Genomic DNA, 23,395 nt, shown 5'->3' on the forward strand with positions numbered 1-23,395 from the left:
CATACGGCATTCTATTAAAAGCCTCTAGGCACCGCTCTCATGAATATCTGAAGTCTTTCCAGGAGAAGGAGCTTTCAAAACTGAAGCAGAGGAAGTAGCAAAATTCTTCTTAGAAGATGAAGAAGCTGACTTAGCTTCGTTTTCATTAAAACAACAAGCAGTCCTGAGGTGCTTTAGAGACTAACAAATATATTCTATCCTGAGCTTTCGCGGGTAAAACCCACTTCACCACATGTACTCAGGTGAGGAAGTGGCTTTTACCCACAAAAGTTCATGGCATATTTCAGCGGGGTCGCCGTCTTAGTTTGTAACTTTAAAAACAACGAGGAGTCCCGTGGCATCCTAGGGCAAGTCTACACAGCAGCGTTATTTCGGAACAACAGCCATTATAACAATGCAAGTGTCTACATGGCAATCTCGTTATTTTGAAATACATTCAAAATAACAAGACGGCTTATTTCAACTTCTGCAAACCTCATTCCATGAAGAATAACGTCTACTCCGAATTAGCTACTTTGGAATAGCTGTCGTGTGGACGCTCCATTGCTGCTATTTCGAAATAGCTCCTCCCCAGGCCATTCCAAGTAATTACTCCCCAGTAGCTCCTGGGGCTCTAAGTCGAGGTAGGGCGTCCACATTAGGGAGCCTGCCTCGGACTCATTTTGAGGCTTCCCTGTAGAGTAGACGTGCTATTTCAAAATAAGCTATTTCAGAGTATTTCTTCCAGAATAGCTTATTTCGAAATAAGCGTGCAGTGTAGACTTACCCCTAGAGACTAACCAAAATATATCTGGTATCACGAGCTTTCGTCGGTAAAACCCACTTCCTCAGATGATGAACCGGAGTGGAAATAACAGAACCAAGATATTTATAACAGAGGGGGGGAAATATACCTGTCAAACGTAGGACTGGTGCTAATGAGGCTAATTAAGGGGGCTGGAAGTGTCCTATTCTTAGCTTTTGATGCAAAAATGCCATTGTTAGAGGCAGGGGAGACTGGCTTTATAATGCGACATCCAGTTAACATCTTTGTTCAAGCCCAGAGAATCTCAGATTTGTAGAGGACCAATTCTACACTCTCTGTAATTGGCTGGTGAAATCCCTTTGTAGATTATACTTGCCGTGTGACCGATAATATATTTGTTAGTCTCTAATACTGCATCTAGACTACAAGCCTTTTTCGAAAGAGAACGTCTAGACAGCAACTAGTATTTTCGAAAGAGAGAGCTGCTTTCTCGAAAGAGAACACCCAGGCAGTCTGCACGCTCTCTTTCGAAAAAGCCGTTTGCACTCAATAACGCCTTTTTTTGAAAGAGCACTTTCGAAAAAGGCGTTATTCCTTGTAAAATGAGGTTTTCCGCAGTCGAAAAAACCGCCACGCTGTTCTGATTTAATTTCGAAAGAATTCAGCGTCAGTCTAGACGCAGGTGAAGCTTTTTCGAAAAAACCCTGTAGTCTAGACACACCCCAAGGTGCCACAGGACTGCTCATTGTTTTAAAGTTACAGACTAACACGGCCCTCCCCACGAGACTTTTATTGTCACTCATGTCACCATCTTCCTCACCAATGCGTCCAGGCTTGGGGCCGCTGCCGCTGGAGAGGAAGTAGATTTTGGTGCGGTCCCGTTTTCCCTCCCTGGTGGATGGGCTGCAGGAGTCTGCTCTGTCTAGCAGCTCACCCCCGAGAAGTGTTTCTCACGTCCGCCTCGCCGTGCTGCGTGCCCAGAAGAGCCGGGCTGCTGGCGGCGTTGGCGGCGTTTCCGCGTGCACGTCTGGGGAAGATTACTTCGGTTGTCCCTGCCTCGGCGTAATTTATCATGTCACTGTTACGAATGTCTCTCTGCTTCTGGGACGAGCGCTCTCTAGATGAGGAAGCGTCTCTTGTGTTTCAAGCCACCGAACGCCTTTCAGCTCTGTGTCTAATGGCTGCTGCTCCAGTCAATCGAGATGGTTTTGGCCAAGCTGTCCCCTCCCTCCAGGATTCTGACAGGCTCCCAGGTCCCACGGAGCGGGAGGGAGCAGGTAGGCCCTCCTCCATGCAGCACACACCATGGCCTCCTGAGCCCAGCAGGAGGAGAGGAGGAGGAAGTGGCGGAAGACACACCCAAGCCAAGGAGCAGGGGGAGCCTTTATAAAGCCAGGCCCAGGCCCCTCTCCCCTGCCCCTGCCCCGGCGCGGTTGCCTCTGGCTGCTCCTACGCAGCACACCGCAGCAAGAGAGGCTGCCTGGCTGCCGCACAGCGTGCCACTGGCCTGGACAGCCAGAGGAGCAGCTACAGGCCCCCCTGGAAGTCCGAGCCAATGGGGGACATCTCAGCCGGGCACGTTCGCAGTCGCATTTCGGAGACCTGCCCAGAAAGCAGCCTTTTCCCCAGGGCGGGGGGAGTGTGGCTCACGTCCAGGTCTCTTGCTAACCCCCCCTCCGCACCCAGCCCCTCCCCCAAACAGACACCAGCCCCTTTGCTTTCCTGGCTCAGCGCTGCCAGCAGATCGCTGGACGATCTCCCAGCCTTCCCCAGGCTGTCAGCCGGCATCTAACAGAACCAAGCTGGCTGCAAGTGGGAAGAAATTCCGGTCTCTGCAGCAAGCCCCACTGGGCACGGCTGAGCTGGGGGGTGCCCTCCCCCCTTCTCTAGGCCCCGCTGATTCAGGAAAGGGCCAGCTCTCCGGCACTGTGCCCTTGCCTGCTGCCAAGAATGCAACCCACGTCGCGGGATTATTGTCAAACATGCCCTGCCATTAATCCCCTCTCCAGTCCTGCTCCCGTATCGACTGCGGTGGAGGCTGTGTCAGGGGTGGGGTCAAGCTTGCGCCTTTCAAGAGGAGGCTGGGAACGGCGCGGCCGCCTCAGCACACTGCCGTGCACAGGGAAACGCAGCGCAGGAAAACCACCTCTTCCCCACGACACAGGCCGGGACGGAGAACCCGGGGGCTGCTGGACGCGGGATGGGGCAGTGCTGCTCGGAAGGCAGCCTCAGCCCAGTGGGGGAAGCAGGAAACATGTTTCTGTGGGGTCTGCCGGCCTCTGGGTTTGGAGCGACCATTGGCTGGCTGCTCGGAGGTTTGGCAGCCTGGTGAGGCCCAGGCGACACTGGCCAGAGAGCCGCACGGCCGGGTGCTGGTGGAATAAGGCCTGTCGCGAGACCTCCCCCACCAGGTTTCAGCGGGCACCGAGAACAGGGGCTGTAGGGCCCAGTAACACACGTGCAGAGTGAAGGGTCCCAGCCAGGGCAGGCAGCAAATGGCTGGGCACAAATTAGACTCTCAGAGGGCTGCTCGGTTCAGTCTCATCACCAGGCTCCCGGCCTAATTCTGAACCCACTGACCCCAGGTTTGCACTCAGCTCCCCTAAGTCTCCCTCCGGGGACTCCTGATTGCAGCCAGCGTAAAGAGGAGCAGACCAGACCGGTACCAGTTTCTCGTCCTTCCTGCCACGCGAGGGGCAGACTGCGGGGCGCGAGCACAGTTATCCGCCCCAGGGAGCGCTCCGCCCGGCACCCACGGAAAGTGCTCTTCCGCAGACCCGAGGCCTGGACAAAAGCCGATGAATATTCCGACCCCGGCGAGGGCGGCGCAGGCTCAGCGTGCCGAGGTCTGTGCTGTGCAATTAACCTGAGCGGCAGCCCGGCGGGAGCAGGCGGCTCTCCGGGACAGACGCGAGGTGTTTGCGTACCGCCGGGAGCAGGGCTCTGGGCACACCGCGAGCGGGAAGCACGACACCGGCTCTGCACACGTGCTTCTCTGCCTTTCACCCGCCGACTCTGGCAACACGCATGTAAGAAACGGGCGCCAGCCCCTCTGCATTGGGCACCAGAAACAACATGGCACTTCGGGCATGAAAGTGGCAGGTAAACAAAGCTAGGGCCCGACCCCGTTCCTGGCCATGAAAAACGTGTCATGGACCTCGCTGGCCTATGCGTGTGGCAGACTCCCCAGGGAGAGACCAGCGTCCCTCACAGCGAGGGTCCCGACCCGCAAGGAAATTGCAAGGAAAGGTTAACTTAGGGGGTCGCAGCATTACCGCCCTTACTTCTGTGCTGCCTTCGGAGCTGGGAGCAAACAACACTGAGCCGGCAAACCCGTCAGGACGACCATTTGCCTTGTCACCAACAGAAGGCTGCGTGAGAAAACAGCCCCCTCCCCGAGTAGACCCGGGCTAAACAGCAGCAGCAACCAGCCTACACGAGGGTCGTGCTTTGAGGAGCCCTCTGGCCCTCGCGTAGCTCAGAACCGGCACTGTCCTCGCAGGCACAGAGTCAAACCAGCCCCGCACGTACTGGGAAGGCTGGACACCACACCTGCCCCATAACTGCCACTTGCTCACCCCGCCTTTGTGTGGCCAGGGCCTCTCCAAGAGATTGCTGGAGTTGAAGGCCAGAAGGACCCATGCTGGCCTAGCGGGCGCAAGCCAGAGGATCTCATCCAGCTACTTCGGCCCCATACAACCCCCGGCTCCCTCCGGTCTCTTGTCCGCTCTCCGGGCGGCTCAGGCAGGTGGGCGAGGGGTGCGGAGTTAGGCCATTGTTCTCACTCTTGGAGAGTCGCTAGACACCCCCCCCGCTCCACACAGCTGCGCGGTGGCGATGGAAGCCCCGCAAGAGCCGACGTCCCAGTGCTGCGGCAGAGACCTGCGTGCCGGGAAACCTGGCGTGTAAACTCCACCGCCGGCAGACAGGCCCCCCTTGCAGCCGAAGCCCCTGTCCCACCAGGGAGGGCCCAGCCCTGACACTGCAGGAAGAGGCCTGTTAGGCTGGCACGGGGGCTCTCACTGACCAGCCTGAGCCAAGCCCCTCGTGTTTTCCCCGTGGCCCAGATCTACCACACCACCCGCTCCAACGCCAGCCCAAAGCTGGGCGGCCTCCACCGCCCTGCCCAGCCACGAGGAGCCCCGAGGGACGGGTGACAGTCACTCTCCTTGGGAGATTACGCCACCGCCAAAGCCACTGCCTTGCCAAGGGCGCTCTCCGGACAGCCCAGCCCCCTCTCAGCTCTAGCCCAAGGCGCCGGGCCGGGTAACGCAGCCCCTCGCCCCGTGGCCGGAGCTCTGTGCGGCTCTGGCTGGGTCGGGGCTGCGCTGGGCTTTGCACTCACACGGGGTTTCACCACGGCGGGTTCCCAGGCCCCTCAGCAGCTCGGCGTGGGGCTGCCGGCAGGGCCTGGTGGCGAGGGGCGTGCTCAGCCATCAGAGCGTGCTTGCCCGGAGCCAGGGCTTCAGCAAGTGGGCACGCGCCCCCCGCAGCAGGACAGCCAGCAGGGGACGGGCTGGGAACCGAGCCCCCGGCTCCTCTGTTCCCGCCCCCTCGCTCCGACCCACAGGCAGCGTAGCGGGGGGGCAGGCCGCACTTCCTTTCCCAGGCACAGGCTCCTGTCCGCTGCAGGCGCTCGGGCTGTGGAGGGAAGGGAACCGCTGGCAGACGGACGGCGAGAGGCTGCAGAGTGTCCAAGCCCCCTGGAGAGCAGGCGACCGGAGAACTCTCCTCAGCAGGGCGACTATTCGGTGAAGGGGGGCCGGGCACTGAGAGCCCGGCTTTGGGAAGAGCCCCCAGAGCGCAGAGGGGCGGGTAACGGCCCCGCTCGGCACTGAGCGCGTCCGAGGCGCCCCCTCGGCTCCGGCAAGCTCCGGTACCTGTCAGCCACTGACATGAGAGAGGACGGGGACAGGCCTGACGGGGGAGGGGCTCAGGCTGGAGCCCTGACCAAAACCAGAAACCCAAAGCAGCCGTTCCCAGCTCCAACCCAGCGAGGTATTTCCCTTACGGCCCTTTGCTCAGAGCCCCTGGGGAAACTGAGGCACGACATTCGTGGAACTATTTTGTGAGGGAGGGATTTGTCTACACCAGAATGCCACCCCCCCCTCCTGCTTTCGGCGTTTCCCTGGAAACAGGTCATCTTAGCCAGCACTACCCGTTACCCGGCAATCCGAGTGCCCGTCCCTCTGCAGCCGGACACAGAGGGCTGGTCCTTTAAGGCCTCTCCCGCATGCCCTTTCCATCTCAGCTCCTGTCCCCTGGCCCTCTGCAATCCTCCTTCCCTTTGATTTAAGAGATCCTCTCCTGGCCCTGACAGTAAGGTATTTCTGTCCCACAGATTATAACTCACTCTGGGCTATTATTCAACTCCCAAGCCCTGGCCCTGCTGCATTTAGTCCAAACATAATATCCTTCATGCATATATTATCTGTCTCCCTATTATCTGGAATCATTTCGGAATTAAATTTCAGTCCTGCAATATTGGCTTGAAGAGCGGCTCGCTTTATGGGCTAGTCAAAGGTTAGAATACCAATCAAAATAACACTGCCGATGCAGAGAGACATTTTAATATTCCAAAACCCGGTAATTGTAAAAGGACATAATATTTTTTCCCTGATTACCCCAAAGGCAACACATGTTAACAAGGCGAGGGAGAGAGTGAAAGAAATTTCAGAGTTCAGACAGCTGTGCGGCAGATTTAAAGGAGAAGGCTGGCCGCGTGCAGCCGCCGGAAGGCAAAGGGGCTTACCTGCCACGCGGATCAGAGCCACGCACCTACGCCCTGGGAGCAATTCGCCTGCCGGCCGTTCCCCGTGCGCTGCCACACGTGACCGCACTGGGCATGTGCACTGAGCTTCAGCACGCTTGGGAATCCAAGGCCGCACGGGGGTACAAGGCGACAACGCAGCCCGAGCCGCACTGACAGACCCCCGATGCCTATGACACACTCGCAGCCGGGGCTTGCACACTCCAGGAGGCGGGCAGAGCGAGCGCAGAAAGACAGCGCCTCGCCGTGCTCCGCGAGGGATCGATCCAGCCGGCAGCTGAGCATGGGTCCGGCAAAGCCCGTCAACAGGCACCCACCGTTAAGCCAAAGTCTCTACTCGCGCGCTTAAAGCTAAGCCTGAGCGTACGCGGTTAGCAGAGCTAGCCCCGAAGGGGGGTTGGGGCTTCATGTGGCATGCGCCGTACCCTTCTGTTTCTAGGCGCGCCACACAGTCAACAAATGTAACAACAGCCTCTCCCAAGACAGGCATCGGCCCATGAAATCACAGCTCTCACCGTGGACAGGTTCTCCTGGGCTACACGTCCTGGAAGCAACTTTCAAGCGCAGAAGAGACTCGCAGGGACTGCTTCTCAGACACGTCCCCTTCTCAGTGGCCCTCTCCAAAAGCGGTTGATCTGCTTGAAATACCGACACCTCCACCCTGCCAAAAAAGAACCCATCGTCTCCAGAGGAGGACGCTCAGCTGGATACATCTTTAACCGGCTGAAGCTCAGTAAAAACCGGACCTGGAAAAGATCCGTTCAGTCCCACAGCCCTGCCTTCCCGCCAGCACAGATCCCCCCATGCAACATGTTCTCCGGAGCTTTCTCCACTTCTGTTTTAAGATGAGCCAAGCAATGAAGCTTCCTTCCCCCGGGCATCCAATCGAATCCCTGCAGGAATAACATGCCCGTCGCTACACCCAACAGATCCTCTCCCGTTACTTGGTTGCAGAGTTTGGTTTTAACTCGAGACTGAAGTTAAGTTTCCAGCTGCCCAGGTCACCTTCCTTTCCCATCCTGCAGGTCAAGACTAGACCTGCTGGTTCCCTCTGATCTCTCCCTAGCTCCCTGCGACTGGGGAAATACCTGTCAATGGTTTGGTAACATTGCTAGCTAATTCCTTCAACCCTGGGATCTGCACGTGAGTGACAGCACCCCTGCGCTCACACCCGACACACGAGAGCCTGATCTTTGTACAGAACATGCCTTGTAAGGTGTCCGCTAAGAACTGATCACTTGCGGGTCAATAATACCCCGGTGATGCGCACGTAGCAGCATTACACGCCACGGTATGGACGTAAGCCACAGTCGTGGCTGGAGCGTGTTCACCAGGCAGGTCTGGGGAACAGGTAACCCTGCTTCTCTAAGACAAAGGACACTGGACGCTGGCCAGCTGCCACCAAAGTCACCTCGCAAGAAGCTGTTCTTTGGCAAGGAAGCAAACTGCATCTCACCAAACAACGTAGCGAACGCCCCCGTGGTGAGACTCGCTGTCTCCTGGCGCCGCGCTGGAAAGTGCTTCATCCGGGCGGCTCCTGAGGAAAATGCATTCAAGGGAGACCAAACTACACCAGAGAGGGGCAAACCCACCCCAAGGTCTCTCTCCCTGCCCGTCTCTTGCTAAGACAACAAAGGAATCCAGCTCTTTAAACTGTGGGGGGATCCTGCGGGGAAGGCTGGTCAGCGATGCAGTGGGGAGACCTTTTCCTTAAACCCAGCCTCATCTGCTAAGTCTAGCGATGGCATTTGCTCTTGATTTTTCTTGTACCCGTTTCCGCCTCCAATGCCTGGCCCCTGCACTCCCTGAAAACCCCTCTCTCTGCAGCTACACACACACTTCTGCTGTTCCTTAATCAAAATGAATCCACTGTTGTGACCTATATGGGTCTCCCTACCTTTAATATCAGCAATTCACAGACACTTACCTTCCTTCCTCCCCCTTCCCACCCCCCCGCATCCCCCTTCTGTTCTGCAATGTGATTTGTCCTTTTCATATTTGTTCATTTTTTTAATTGTATCCTTTGGTATATATGGTTGTGACTATTTTCTTCCACTATTTGATCTGAGGAAGTGGGTCTGGCCCACGAAAGCTCATCATCTAATAAACCATCTTGTTAGTCTTTAAAGTGCTACATTGTCCTGCATTTTGCTTCAACGAATAGGGATGTAAGAGATTAACCGCGTCACCAGTTAGCCGACGGGTAACGGTTCCTGTTAACGACTGAACCCTGCCGGGGTCCCAAGAGGGGTTGGCAGCCAGGACCTCGCGCGTGCTGGGCTGTTGCCAGCAGCAGAACCCACGGTGCAGGGCCAGCAGCCGGGACCCCTCCAGCACCCTTCCCTCGCTCGCCCTGTATCCCTGGGGAAAACCTTTAACCGTGTGCCCGACAGAACTTTGATTGGTTCCTATTTCTGTCCATTTTTACATCCCCAATAGAAACGCTCTCCAGCAAAGAAGCCGCTGCACATTACCTGAGGGTCTCCTACGGCGCCTGCCACTGCCTTATCTCTGCACCGAGGGCCACGGCTCATATTGCTTGGAAAACACCCAATCGCCACGGACCCCTCACCCGGTGCAAGGCGGCACCTCTCTCGGGGTGTCCCGAGGGGACTCTGCGGCGGCGCTAGGACCGCAGACTGTTACGCCTCACAACCACCTGCCCCTTGGCTCTGCAGCACAGGATCGGGGCGAGGGGCTCCTGGGGGGACTCCTCCCCCCCCAAACATCTCCAGCCGCTCCTGGTGGCCTGGATCACACGCCAGCCCGTGTAGCAGATCACCATTAGAAGGGCATCTCCCAAGCGAAGGTCAAATGCCCACTGGTTTCCACGGGGCCACGATCCCACCCCCAGTGTCATCCTAAAGCACCAGCTCCCCTCGCAGCTAGCGCCATCCCCACCTGAGCGTGCTGCATTTCCGCACAGCCGGTGCTCAAAGCTCTGCCCACAGGGGTCCGGCACCGCGACCAGACCGGCCAGGATGCTTTCGCCCAAAACCAGCCCCGAGAGAGAAACCGCTTCCCGGCTGCCTGTGCTTCCCAAGAGTGACGCCAAGGCAGCAGGCGCCAGGGAGAGGAAGAGCTTCCCCCAACTGACCGGGGGACTCTCAGGTCCAGCAGGACCACCCCCGCTGCTCGGGCCGGGTGCTGTGGCCTTCACTACCTCCTGAGCTGCCCACGCCTCTTGTTCCGCTGTGCAAGCCAGTTGTTAAAGAGCCCCCGGGTGATCGCATCCGACTCACCACTAATTCACCTGCCCGGATGCCCCTCCGTGCACTACGGGGTTTGCTCTCTGGCGCTACCCCTCCTTTGACGCGTTCGGACAAGCCTTTCCTGTCGGGCTGCGCTGGCAGGCTCCAGGCTCCCCTCACACCGCAAGTCAGGGGCGCTGCAGCCGAGCGTGACCCAGGCTCTAAATCCTTACCAGGGGGGTGGTACCACGGGCAGGACGCCTGACCTAACCTCACAATCTCCAACCTAAGCAGGAGTGGTCATGAAAAACTGGAAAGCCAGTGGAAAGAGTTGGGGGGAGCCTGAGCAAAAACCATGCTTGGTGTACAATACATATTCATTACAGAGTTTTAGTAGAGTCTAAGCTACCTGACAATACCCTTTGGGAAATAACGGGATTGTCGCTTGCTGGATGGGAGCGCTGTGGTCTAGGGCAGAGGTTCTCAGATGGGGCGGGCGAGTGGAAGGGGAGAGGCTGAGAAGCTTCAGGAAAAACGCTTAGTGCACCCAATGTACCCGGAGCCATGAATAACTTGCAAAGATGATTCCTCACACCAGTGGTTGTCAACCAGGGGTATGAAGAGTTGGGATGGGAAAGTGTAACCATGCACACAGGGAACCGCCATGCCTGGACTCATCCGTTAACATTCATGGCAATGGGCCTTCTAATTTTTCCATTTGTGTGTGGAATAAATGTTGTTGTGTGCACCAAGGCATGTGCGGATGTGCACCACCAAGAGAAACACCTGCTGCCAGCTGAGGGTGCTCTGCTAATCAGTTGGGTGGCACCCGAATCTCTCCTGAGAGGCTGCCCAAGAGCTCAGCTTACAGAGCTTCATGGTTACATGCAGGCTCCTGGTACACACGGGGAGCCAGGTTAAAAAGCCAGCTCCCGGGGAGCCACCTGCCTCCTCTCCTCCCTATGCTGCTGCCTCTGTATCAGAGGTGGGGGGGTAGGGCAGATGGGAACCAGCTTAAAAGCCCGCTCCCCACACACGCCGGCTCCTGGGGAGACCCCCAGCCCACCTGGCATGTACATTTTCGGCAGTCACAGGTCTGTTTAAAACACGCACGTTTTGACATCCCTAATGCAGGGCTCTTTCAGGGCTACAGCGGCTCATCGAGAGATTTGCCTCGCTTTAGAACAGGCCACATAAAAAGCACCAGTGAAATCCGCACAAGCTGCAATTGCACACAATGGCTTGTTCCGACTGCTCTAGATACTCATCAGGGCTCCTCCGGGGGGTCGAGGCTTCTCTTAGCATCGCATGTGAAAAGAAGGAATGAAGCGACTTTTCAGTAGCACGGTGCTGGGATGCGGCTGGAGAGTTACGTCTGATTTTGTAAGTCTGTCTGCGAGGTGAAAGTCGGGGGCACACGAGACAGAGCCGACTCCCGAAAGGGGCACAGTCGTCGGAAAGGTCGGGAGCCCTGTGCCAGACGTGAGGTCGTCCGGTGGTGCTGTGCATTGGGTTTGACCCATTTCTCTGACCTCTCCGCGGCCATGTCGCTGCCAGCCGGACGGAGCCCACTTGCTACGACGCCGCAGGCACGCTTAGCTGCACACACGCCCCAGAATCCCGCTGCTGCTGGTGCTCCTCTTACACGAGATTGTGGGCTCATTTGTGCAAGAAAAAAGTGAAGCGCTGCCGGCACAGAATGGTGCACCCACTAGCGTGGCAGCGGGGGTGGGAGGAGACATTCCCGCCGACAGAGGAGGAGCCCTCGAGAACCACAGCTCTGGCGGCCCCAGACGAGGGCTGGGAGCCAGTGGGGCTGGGTTCCAACTCTGCCTCACTGCGTGACCCAGGGCACTCACTGCGCCTCAGTTTCCCCGACCTGTCCCGGGGAAAGGACACACTCGCAGCCTTGGCACAGGGCTCTCAGAGCAGAAGCCGGAAGGCGCCCCAGGCACACAAGACGTCCTTCCGACTCCAGCCCCGTAAACTCTGCCGGCTTGATTCCGGGTGGAATTTTGCATGGGGGCGGCAGAGGCATGGCAAAGCTTTGCCTCCTGGGCCCAGCCACCCAGAGCCTCGCTCTGTGAGCACCCTGCACCCGCGCTCGGCTGGAGGCCTGCAGCCCCGCTGTTAAGGCAGCTGAATCCTGACCCACGGAGGCTCGGCTGCTCAGGGAAGGATTCCGACAGCAGCGTGACGGGAGCAGGCGGAGGGGCGGAGGGGCTATCTGATACACAGACACTAATAAAACCCGTCTCCTTGGCAGCCCTCCCTGAACACTTATCTCCTCCCCGCAAAGGGCGCGATAACTCCCTGCCCCGAGTCCTCTCTGCATTGACAGTTCACTAAAGATACAAGATCGCTCAGTGACATTACAAATGTCAGCAAGCAGCGATTAGGGCTTGGTGGAGGGGACACATTAGCGGGGGGGAGTCAAACTTCTGTCAGCGCGTTCAGTTGCATGGAGCCATTTTTCCTTTGGCTTTTGTCCTCTGTGAAAGGCAGCTCTGCCCGTCCCAGCACCCTTCCCTGGGAGAGGAGAGCCAGGGAGGCAGCTGCCCTCCCCCCATGGCTGGGGCTGCAAACGCAAGGCTTGCTACGGAGCAACCAGCATGGAGCCTCAGCGAACCCCCGTTCCCCCTCCTGCCAGCACAAGCAGCCAGGTCGGCCCGCAGTGCGCACGGGGACTTGCCCGGGTCCAGGCGTGTCCTGCTCTGGGTAACGCGGCGCTAACGCTCTTTCGCCCTGCAGAGGGACCGCGCGGGCGAGGCAGAAATACCCTGCTTCGGGGGGCTATGAAGGGGCAGGTGGACAACTCCTCTTGCCACACGAGCACTCGTGTGTGCCCCATCCAGGGGGCCCAGCTCCCCGGCGGCCCCCAGTCAGCAGAGGAGCCTCCGCCGCCAAGCAAACCGCCGGAGGCCAACGAGCAGCCCTGGCGGCCATGAGACCCGCACGGCGCGAACGCCAGGGGAGGCGAGTGGGTGCGGGTGGGGCCAGACACAAGAGAGAGCGCTGACTGCCTTGCTGAGTCTGCTTGGCTGTGCCCCGGGCCACTGCTAAACAGAGCCCAGCCCAACAACCACCGTGGAGTCATTTCCTCCCACCCGACTCCTCGAGGCCTCTGCGACCGGGCTGCTGCTTTGGATCCGCAGATAAAGGCTCCATTGGCAGAATGATTAGGCTAGTACGGGGCCTGCATTTCCACCGGCCAGCTCTGCTCCGTTCCTAAGCACGGCGGGGACACGGCTTGAATGGTGGGTTTCGGGGACTTGCTTAGAGGGGTTTCTGGATGGGGGAAGGGGGTCACAGAGCAAGTGGGACTGACCAGGGCACCAAAGTCTACTTCTGCTTGCAGTCGTGTGTGTATAGTGAGTCGGTCGTGTTCTTCTTGCCAATGCGCGCGCGCACACACTCACTCAGCAGTGAGTCCGTCATGTTCTTGCCAATGTGCGCGCACACACACACACACGGCAGCGAGTCCGGCGTGTTGTTCTTGTCGATGCACGCACACACACACACACACACACGGCAGCGAGTCCGGCGTGTTGTTCTTGTCGATGCACGCACACACACACACACACACACGGCAGCGAGTCCGGCGTGTTGTTCTTGTCGATGCACACGCACACACACACACATTCACACGGCAGCGAGTCCAGCGTGTTGTTCTTGTCGATGCACACGCACACACACACACACACATTCACACGGCAGCGAGTCCGGCGTGTTGTTCTTGTCGATGCACACGCACACACACACACACACATTCACACGGCAGCGAGTCCGGCGTGTTGTTCTTGTCGATGCACACGCACACACACACACATTCACACGGCAGCGAGTCCGGCGTGTTGTTCTTGTCGATGCATGCACACACACACACATTCACACAGCAGCGAGTCTAGCATGTTGTTCTTGTCGATGCACGCACACACACACACACACACACACACGGCAGCGAGTCCGGCGTGTTGTTCTTGTCGATGCGCACACACACACACACACGGCAGCGAGTCCGTCATGTTCTTCTTGCTGATGCGCACACACACACACACACGGCAGTGAGTCCGGCGTGGTGTTCTTGCCGATGCACACGCACGCGCGCGCGCACACACACACACACACGGCAGCGAGTCCGTCATGTTCTTCTTGCTGATGCGCACACACACACACACGGCAGTGAGTCCGTCATGTTCTTCCTGCTGATGCGCGCACACACACACACACACACACACACACACACACACGGCAGTGAGTCCAGCGTGTTGTTCTTGCCGATCCACGCGCACACACACACACACAGAGGCCGGCCGACGCGAGAGGAGGCGGAGCAGAGGGATTCCCGCGCTGCAAGACGGCTCTAGCACCATCCAGCATTTACACCCCAGCACAGTTTGCCTAATGTCTGCACCACCTGAGTGTCTGACGGGCCCAGCCCAGCAACTGGCCATTTCACCTGGGCTGAGGTTTTCTCCGGGGCATCAGGCCAGCAGCGCAGGCGGACGGCTTGGGACTGCGGGGGTAGGAGGCGGGACCAGCGGGTTGTCTGTGCCGCTGAGGGGAGCCCCGTCAGGCGGCAGTCCTACCTGGCTCTCACTTTTCTCTGCAACAGCGAGGGCCCCAGGCCCCCAACGAGACAGGGCCCTGTGCCAGGCGGGGCTCCGACACACAGGCACACCTGCCCTGAAGAGCAGACACACTAGCCAGACAAGGGGAATCAGGGACCTAAGAGAAGGGACTTGCCAAAGGTCACACGGCAGGGCAGTGGCAAGGGCTCCGATGCCCCGGGTAGTCCCCTGCCCAGCCTTCCTGTGGGCTTGGGGCTAGCCATGTGTGGGGGACGGCAGGAGACCTGAGGAAGGAAATCCAGGCCCCTGGTGGCCTCCTGTGCTCCCCGGAGTAGGAGGGGGCCTGAGCCAGCGCGCCGGGGCCAGTTACTCCTCCCCTAAGCTCCCCGGACGTGAGCACCTCAGAACCTGGGGGCTGTGTGGCAGGAGAGGCGCCAGCCCCTGGTGAGCTTTAGTCCTGTGCTGGGGGACAGCAGCCAGGTTACCCGCCCACCCCCTTAGGCAGAGGACGCATGGGACCAGCTAACGATCCCTCAGCATTAAACAGCCAGAAAGGGAGGAGCTCCTGCCTGGGGCAGTCAGCCTCCTGTCCCCCCACCCCCAGCACAAAGTGCAGAGCTGGACAGAGCGAATTCCCCCCCAGCCCTGTGCCTTGCTGCATCGCTAGCAGTGCTCAGCGGGGCTCAGAGTATCAGCTGAAACAAGATCCACGAAAGCCCCTCGCTCACACGCCTACCCAGATTACGATGAACCCAGACGCCTCACTTGCTAACCCAGGTAGCCCGGGCCTCCTGCGAACAGCCGCCACTGATCGCAGGGCCAGGAGGCAGAGCGCGGCTCGGGGCTCAGGCAGCGAACAGCAGACCTCGCCGGGCGGGGGGTTGCGCTGGGTTTTCGGTGTGTGATTGCTGCACCAGTCAGCCGGCTGGTTATGCAGCTGCTCTCCGGTGCTCAGAAGTTTAGTGAACTTCAAATGGCGATCATTAATGGTCACTGAACTGCACAATGCCCCAGCGTGCTTTCAGATGCCATTTACCCAGCCCCGCAATCAGCCAAAAGATTTGCTCTGACAGCAGGGACCGCACCACCCCCGTGTCGGGTTCAATGGGGGACGGGCTGCCCGCAGCCCTCGTTAACGCTCCTGCTCTCCCTGCTGGACGGACGAGACCCCGCGGACTGCCCGGCCTCTCTCTCACGTTCTCGGTTAAAACAGCAAACAAAGCACAGCAGACGCCAGCCCCCACACTCTGCGGAGATGCTCACGTAGGAGCCGTTTCCCCGGTCCCCAGCGATCAGCACGAGCCACCGAAACCCTGCGGCACCACGAACAAGATGGGCCGGATCCGGCCGCCTAACAGTCTGATCTGGCTCACGGGCCACATCTGGCCACTTGCTTCCTCTACCCTGCTGCCTGTGCCACTGCATTTCCAGGCAGGGGCTCAGGCAGCAGGATCCTATTTCAATGGCTCCCGGCTCACAGCCGTGGCGCTACCTGGCAGGGGCCAGAGCCGGGAACCTTTTAAACAGCTGCAGCGACCCCGGCGGCTGGCAGGCAACGTGGCAGCAGTGAGGCCGGGAGCTGCGAGCCCTTTGCTGTGCATTTAATTCAAAGCCTCCAGCCCCAGACAACTGTGGGGGAGAGGCTATCCCAAGCCCCGCCCTTTCCACCCTAGGCCCTGCCCAAGCCCCGCCCTTTCCACCCTAGGCCCTGCCCATCCGGGGGGGTAGCTGGCCCAGGACCACCTAGCAAAATTCATGAAGTGGCCTCCCCCCCCCGCGAAAGTCACTGCCCGCCTCTGCTTCAGAGCCCGCCCAGCCAGAGCGAGGCAAGATGGCTCCAAGCGGGTCTGGTGCGACCATGCAAGCTGCGGCGCAGGGCCCCCTGGTCGGGGGCTGTTGTGAAACGTGTAACCAGAACGCGGGCGGGAGTTTGGTGGGAGGGGCTCTCGGCCCGGGACGGGGAAGAGAAAGCCCAGGGCGAGCAGCGCACAAGCGGACACAGCCGTAGCTGGAGGGGGCCGATTGTGCCCGGAGACAGACCGCGCCGGGCCCGCACAATGGGACTGTCCCCAGCTGCACGGCACATTCCATCAAGTACAGTAAGACTCTATTAGCGGGGACACAATAGGGAGCGGCGGCAGCGCTCGGCCCCGGCCTCGCCGAGAAAATAACTCCTTCATTGCAATGCAGAGCAGCCCGAGTTATTACGCGCCACCTGGAAGAGCGGGGAGAGGGAGGGGCCGGGGGGTTGCATACAAGTACCTTCTTCAGATTAATCCACTGTTTGAAGTAATCAGCCACCGGCAGCCCTAAGTACTGGCATTGTCCAGGTAACCTGTAAGAGAGAGAGAACAGGCCCCGTTCAATCAGCGCTCAAACTCCGCCGTGGGGAAGCGCTCGGCGCCGAGGACAAAGCCCCACCCCCAAGCCGCTGGGCAAGCGCCGCCCGGCGGGGGACGCAGCCGAACTCCTAGGTCCTGGCCACGCGGGCAGGCTGCCGAGCTACCCACGCGTCCCCGCAGCACGAGGCCCAGTCCGCCCGGGGCTGGGGCAGCTCCCTGACCCGCCAGAGACTTGACAGGCAATGGGACCGTGGAGCCACGGGACACAGACGACTCAGTGAAGCTGCGGGGGAGAGGGGGGTTCAGACTTTTCCTACGTGACGTCCCTTGCCAAGCTGTTGGACGGGCAGCAGGCCAGCCTTGGGGAGCGGCAGCCCAGGGCTCTGGGAGGGGGAGGGGGATTTCCACACGTGCGCTCAGGTAACGGCGTGGCTAGGCCCCAGGCGCTCGGGGCCCACCCCAGGAACCTGCCTCCCTCGGCCACAGGCGCTGGAGCTGACAGCCCCCTGGGGAGAGGCAGGAGGCCACGGCGAGGGCGTTACGGCCCCAGCTTGGGGAAGCTGCTGCCACGGCCCAGTGCGTCAGCCTTCGGGGCCGGATCCAGCGTGTGCGACTCAGCGGGGCCTCCCCAGGGGCGTCGGTCACGTTCCTTGCCCATCCCATCTGCCACGAGGTACTCAGCAGGCCTGCTGGTTTGTGGCTGGCGCCGTGCCCTGCGCTGCACAGGGGCTCTTCCGCTGGAGAGCGGGAACATCCCAGCCCACAGACGGGATCCACGGAGACTCAGGAGAGCCACGTGCACATAGAATCACAGCACACTGGAACGGGAAGGGACCTCGAGAGCCACCGAGTCCAGTCCCCTGCCCCCATGGCAGGACCCAACACCAGCTAGACCAGCCCTGGCAGGCATGTGTCCAACCTGCTCTGAAATATCCCCAGGGATGGGGATTCCACAGCCTCCCTAGACAACCTATCCCAGTGTTTAACCTCCCTGACAGGCAGGAAGTTTTTCTCAATGTCCAACCTAAACCTCCCTGGCTGCAGTTTAAACCCATTGCTTCTTGCTCTATCCCCAGAGGCCAAGGAGAACAATTTGTCTCCCTCCTCCTTGTCACACCCTTTTAGATACTTGAGAAACTGCTCTCATGTCCCCCCTCAGTCTGCTCTTTTCTAAACTAAACAAGCCCAGTTCTTTCAGCCTCCCCTAGCCCATGTTCTCTGGACCTTTCATCATTCTGGTTGCTCTTCTTTGCGCCCCCTCAGACTCCCAAGCAGCACAGTGGCCACCCCAGCCCCGGCTCTGGCCGAGAGCAGCGCTGACTGCGGTGCGGTGGGCTCCCCCTCCCGCCTTTCGGGACCAGGCGCAAAGGTGCCCCAGACAGGGCCCCGCCCCCCGGAGCCTGTCGAGAGGAGCTGGCAGGGCAGCAGCGAGACACACAGCCCCTTCCTCTCTGGCCAGGCCTCGAGCCAGCTGCCCTGAAAACGCCCCGGGCTCACTCCCTCCCATTGTGCAAGGACTAGGGCTCACACCGCCACGCCGGCCTGAGCCAGAGCCCAGCAGGTGCCTTGCCAAATCGAGGCCCCCTCTAGAGCCAACAGCCCCCGAGGGGCACTGAGTCACAGCGGGCCCAACCCGCCCCAGTTCAAGCCAATGACGTTCCCAGGGTCAGCCTAGTTCTTCTGAGCTGCCCAACGTCCCCATGGGGATGGCAACAGTTCTATGGACCAGATCGGACCCAGGACCTCGGCCACGTGAGCGCCCAGGCGGCAGAGCGCCCCACGGTGTGAGCACTAGGCGCAGTGGCCCTGGGGGTCTGCTCCCCACCCGCTGACCAGAGCCCGCACTCCACTGGTCCGGAGGGCAGGGTCCCTGCTTGCCGAAGGGGCAGGGGCCGGTTTCAGGCGCTGGCAAGGGCAGAGCAGCATTCTCTTCCCGTGAGCTCTGCGCCTGCGGCTAACACGTCGAGCCAGGCTCGCCCGGGGCAGGCTGTGCGGCTCGGCTTCTCCACAGGGCCCAAGCAAGTGGGACGCAACCCCTCTCCCAGCCTGCCCCGCGCACATGGCGACAGGACAACCCGCCAGGGAGCCTGCAGCCATGACCCGCGGGCCCCGGACTGACACAGCACTGTCCTTGGCCTTGCTGGCACCTGAAACACCCCGCCCGGCCCACCTTCTTCCAGCCGCGCTAGAGCAGACCCGCGGCTCTGCACACGCCGGCCTAGAGGGTCGCCTGCCGTTCCCCACAGCGGCTCTAAACGCAGCCTGCCTGGGGCTGCCAGGGGTTCAGAGCAGAGGGATCTACATGTGCCAAAAGGCCGTGGGTGGCCCGCTGCCCTCCGCCAGCCAAGCTCCCAGTCTTGCTTCAGCTCCGCTTCCCACGCCAGCCCTGCTCCGTCGTGCTGCCCGGTAAACGGGGCTGAGAGAGGAGCAGCATGCAAACGGGAGGCGAGGGCACATGGCGGGAGCCCTCCCCGGGAAGCGGGCGAGCCAAGCTGGGTGGTGATAAACGGCCCTGGAGCAAAGGGGGGCCGGCGAGTGATGGATGGGCAGGAATTTGGTTATCAGGGAGGGCTGTCAGCCAGAATCGCCTATCTCCGCACATACTTAGCAGGGCGTCATTATGCGACGGCATGGAGCTAAAATATGACCAGGGGTATTGAAAGAAAGAAAGAGGGGATTAAAAACTAGCAAATTGAGCAACAATAGAGGCACGCAGGGCTCGGACGTTATCGCGCTCCTGACACCTTTTATCTCCGGCTGGGGAGCTAGCGCAGGACACAGATGGGTCCTTCCCCCACCATTGTATCCTCTTGTACAAACAGAGGCAGATAAAAGGTGTGACGGGCGCGATAGCGTATCCATTTAACCCTAATTATCCAGGGGGTCAAGCCGAGAAATAGGGGTTTCGCATTGCAACAGGTTCCTTAGCCTCTCTCATGAGCCACCGCATTAGCACGGGGGGAGATAATTGAATTCAGTCACGCAGGTGATCCTAGTATATAAAAAATTAATGCTGGAGTCTCCCGGCAAATGGGCGCTGGCTAACCTCCACCTGCCTCCGGGCTCAGGGTGTCAGCAGACAACGGAATTGGACCAGTTGCTCCCCAGGGTGCGTTGAGATTGAGCCGGGGAGAAGAACACGTCCCTCTTCGGGGAAAGATAAAGGGACTTGCATCTCCATCGTCTAGACCTGGTCTCAGCCTCTGAAGCCCCCCGTCCGCAGGCCGCACTGTGCACCGCACACAGAGGGCTTCCATTCCAGCCTAGCCAGTGCTGGAGAGGAGATGGCAGCAGCCCTCAGCCTCTTCCAGCCTCGCATGCCCCATCAGGCCGCTTCCTCTCCCAATGCGCCGAGCGTTTCCCGAGGGAAACTGGCAGAGCTGACCCAAGCAACAAGCCTGGGTGCTCCGTGCAGGGTGACGGCGTGGGCAGGGGGATCTGGAACGCCGCACACAAGAGCAGGGCAACCCAGACACGGCCTGACGGCTCCTTGCAGAACACGGAGAGAGGAGTTCCTACGGTGGGGCAGCCTATGCCTATAGCTCCCAGGGTGGCAGCCGATCTCTGGCAGACTCTCCTCGGTGCACGAGGAGAAGGGGTAGCCGCACGTCCCCTTGCGGGACCCGACCCTTCAGAAGCCTGCCCAACGGGGAAGGTCTGGGCACACCTCCCTTCCTAACACAGGGTGCACAGTGCGGGGAAAAGAGCCCCGTCTGACCAGGAACCGCGTGGACAGCGAAGAGCCTGTCTACACTAGAAAGCTGCACCGGTTTAACAGAAGGAGCGAGTTTAAATCCATCCGAAGCACCTCCACATCCCACAGCGGGTTTATTTCGGCTCAGAGCGGACTCATTGAAACCAAAGCCATTTCAATCCTCCATTTGTTCTACTTCACCACCTGGGCTGCGCTGTTTTCTAAAGAAAGACACACGCAGTGGGTGGGTGCAGCATTAAAACCATGTCGGTTCACAAGTAACTAGAGCCGTGAGACGACATTTCGCACACCTTTTTGCCATGTAGGAGGGTACGCGGTAGCTACACACTTATTTACACTATTATATAGCTTCATAGTTTCAGATCCTTATTCATTGTATGTTTTAGCACGTCACAAAAAAGCGAATGATCTTTTGCTTCTTTACTGCTATTGGGTCCCTTTCTTTCTGTGTGTGTAGCCCGCAGCCTTTACACAAGTTTATGATAGAAGCTGATGAACTGAGCATGTTTACATTTGCATGGAAATGTTTGGAGAGAGCCTAGGCCTTCACCTACACGTGGTACCCGTAGCCTGCACCGCATGCCCTCTGCCGATTCCACAGGCCCAGCGTTTGGTCCGAAACACTCAGCCGGCGCGGAGAGCGCCCTCTGCCCAAGGGACGCTGCTCACTGCGACTCGGCCGCACGGGGAGTGGTGAAAATCACGGCACGCCACAGGAAGTGCAGAGCAAACGTCACGCAGCACGCCGGGGCCGTGGTGTCCCGGGCAAGGGCTCCCGAGGCACCCAGCCTGGAAGCTCCGGCAGGGCTCACTGCCAGGGGGGTGCTCTGCCTTCACGCCTGCACCAGTCCGGGCAGGGAGCTGTTTCGACAGGCGGGGGCAGCGCACTTCGATTCCACCCGGTCTCTGCGCCGAGTGTGTGTGTGTGGGAGGGGGGGGGCTTGCTGACAGGTACAGAGCAGAAGGGCCAAGGCTGGTCTGTGCATTTCCAGCCAGCAGGAGGGAAACAGCTCTGACTCGCCTGGCATGCAGAGCCTGCGGCTCTGTGCTCCCTCCCCAGGCTGCGCCTAAAGCCAACGGCCTACAATCCCGGGGGTGCTGCTGCCCCCCCGCACGGGCCAGGCCCACACCTGAGAGCCCACAAACCACGTGCAAACTCAGGGCCGAAGGCAGGGCTGGGGCTCCTCCTGCCCACGTGGGAACTCCGGAGATGGGGAGGCAGGGCGCTTTGCTCCGGCATGCTCCTTCCCACGAGGCGCCAATGAGAACCAACTAGCGTGATGCTTACGGATCCGGTTCACTGGTGGGGGCCGGAGCAGTCCCTGTCCACGGAGAGCCCAGCACGTTGCAGGCAGGGGCCGCTCCCGCCTGGCCACGCCGTGGGGGGGGAAATGTCTCCAGCCCAGCTAGGCTGGAGCAGCCCCCCCTTAACTGGTTCACCAGTTCAGTGTGGCTTCATGATTAACCGCTGGCGCGGGATGTGACCGCCCGAGTGACGACAGAGCCGCTAGCTCCTCCGAGACCTGTTGTAGAGTGGAGCTGAGCGGGTCAGGCCTGGGCAGTCCCAGTTACAATCGGAGCACAACGCCTCGTAGCTGGGTTACACGCACATCTGCGGGATATCCCCCTCACAGGAGCGATCCGGCGTGGAGGCTCCCGTACTGTGTGGCTCCAACGCCACACACCCATCTGCCATCAGCCTTTCCCACCTGCCCTCCACTAAGCAGCTGGGGAAAGACGCCACGCTGGCCAGGGTCAGAGAGCACTCTGGTTTCATGCCAACCCGCGACAGTATTTTCACCCTCCCCACCCCCGAACCAGTCAGCACCGCACGCCGTGACGCTGCCCATCAGCCCTGCACGTGGACGCGCACGCAGCAGGGACACAAGAGCCAGGCATGGGAGCAGACAGCCCGGGCCTCTGCCGACTGGCAGGGAACACTAATGAATTTCAATCCAGCAGCCCGGCGTCGGCTGGGCTACGGCGAGGAGACAGAGCCACCAGCTACGGCTGCCAGGGCTCCTCGCGCTCTTTTTCAAAGCTGGGGCCCCCGTTCAGAAATGTGGCTGCTGGGCTGGCAGCTGCAGTCCTGGAACCGGGATGGTGTGGTAGGAAGCAGGGGCCGGGGCGGCACAGCTACCGACCAACAGGCAGCGAATGGTGTCGGACGGCCAAGGGGATCCGAGTGCCTGGAGAGAGGGGGGAGCGATCGGGGCCACAGGCAGACCTTTGGGACACCAGGCCTATTATTCCAACCGCACCACAGCGGCGTCTTCGTTTCGAAAGCGTTTCCGTCAGACCCTCCCATCCTCGCAAGGGGCTTCGCCAAACACTCTCTCTGCGACCAGCCCCGGCTGGCACCCAGCTTCACCCCACTGTGCTTCCAGCAACACGGCCGCACCAGAGCACCAACAGCAGCCACACCCCGGCACACGCCTGGGTGCCAGGCACCCAATGGGCCTTCTGGAGGGACAGACAGACAGACAGACAGACACGTACCTTCCTGGTAAGGAGTCTGAAAAGGGACAAGGTGCCTTCCGAAGGCCCCAGCGGGCGGCCGAGTCCGGTATGACACACACAAGATGAACGTCACTGAAAATCTTCCCTACAAAAGTCAACTTGCCGCCTCCAGACATTAACGAGGGCTGGCCAGCAGCGCCCGGGCATCCAGGCCCCATTAGAGTGAGAGGCAGGAGGCGGCAGGCAAGGCAGAGCCCACAACACAGCGTGGGGAGACACCAGTGTCCCCGAGGGCCTGGGGAGGTGTGGTGATGCATGAGATCAGGGGCCAAGCGCCCGAGAGGGGAAACAATTTCGGCACGACCCCCCTCCCTGGCGTGTGCTCGTTTCCCCTTCATCTTTAACTGAATGAGGCCAACAAGCCCAGGCCGGAGCAATTCTTCTCTGCTAGTATCTTCACATTTCAAACCATCCTGTCCCCTCCACAGCTTGTCCTGGGAGCCACTTTTCTGCAGCTGCAGGGGGTTTCTGCCAGATGGCCGGAGGGACGGGCTGTGGTTTCCATTGCTTGGGACTCCACGACAGCACTGGACAAGACGCC

General features: G+C 59.8%; 1 protein-coding gene across 2 annotated transcripts in view; it reads right to left on the minus strand.

Annotated features, from left to right (window-relative positions):
- The window catches only part of ERI3 (ERI1 exoribonuclease family member 3), a 189,942-nt gene that overhangs the window by 100,973 nt on the left and 65,574 nt on the right, over positions 1-23,395 (minus strand). For both annotated transcript variants that reach the window (XM_089780390.1, XM_089780391.1), the window contains exon 6: positions 16,540-16,612. In XM_089780390.1, coding sequence (XP_089636516.1) covers positions 16,540-16,612 — 73 coding nt within the window. The remainder of the gene's footprint in view (positions 1-16,539; positions 16,613-23,395) is intronic.

The sequence above is a fragment of the Pelodiscus sinensis genome, chromosome 9, assembly GCF_052426305.1.
Source record: "Pelodiscus sinensis isolate ZL-2025 chromosome 9, ASM5242630v1, whole genome shotgun sequence".
Classification (NCBI taxonomy): Eukaryota; Metazoa; Chordata; order Testudines; family Trionychidae; genus Pelodiscus; species Pelodiscus sinensis.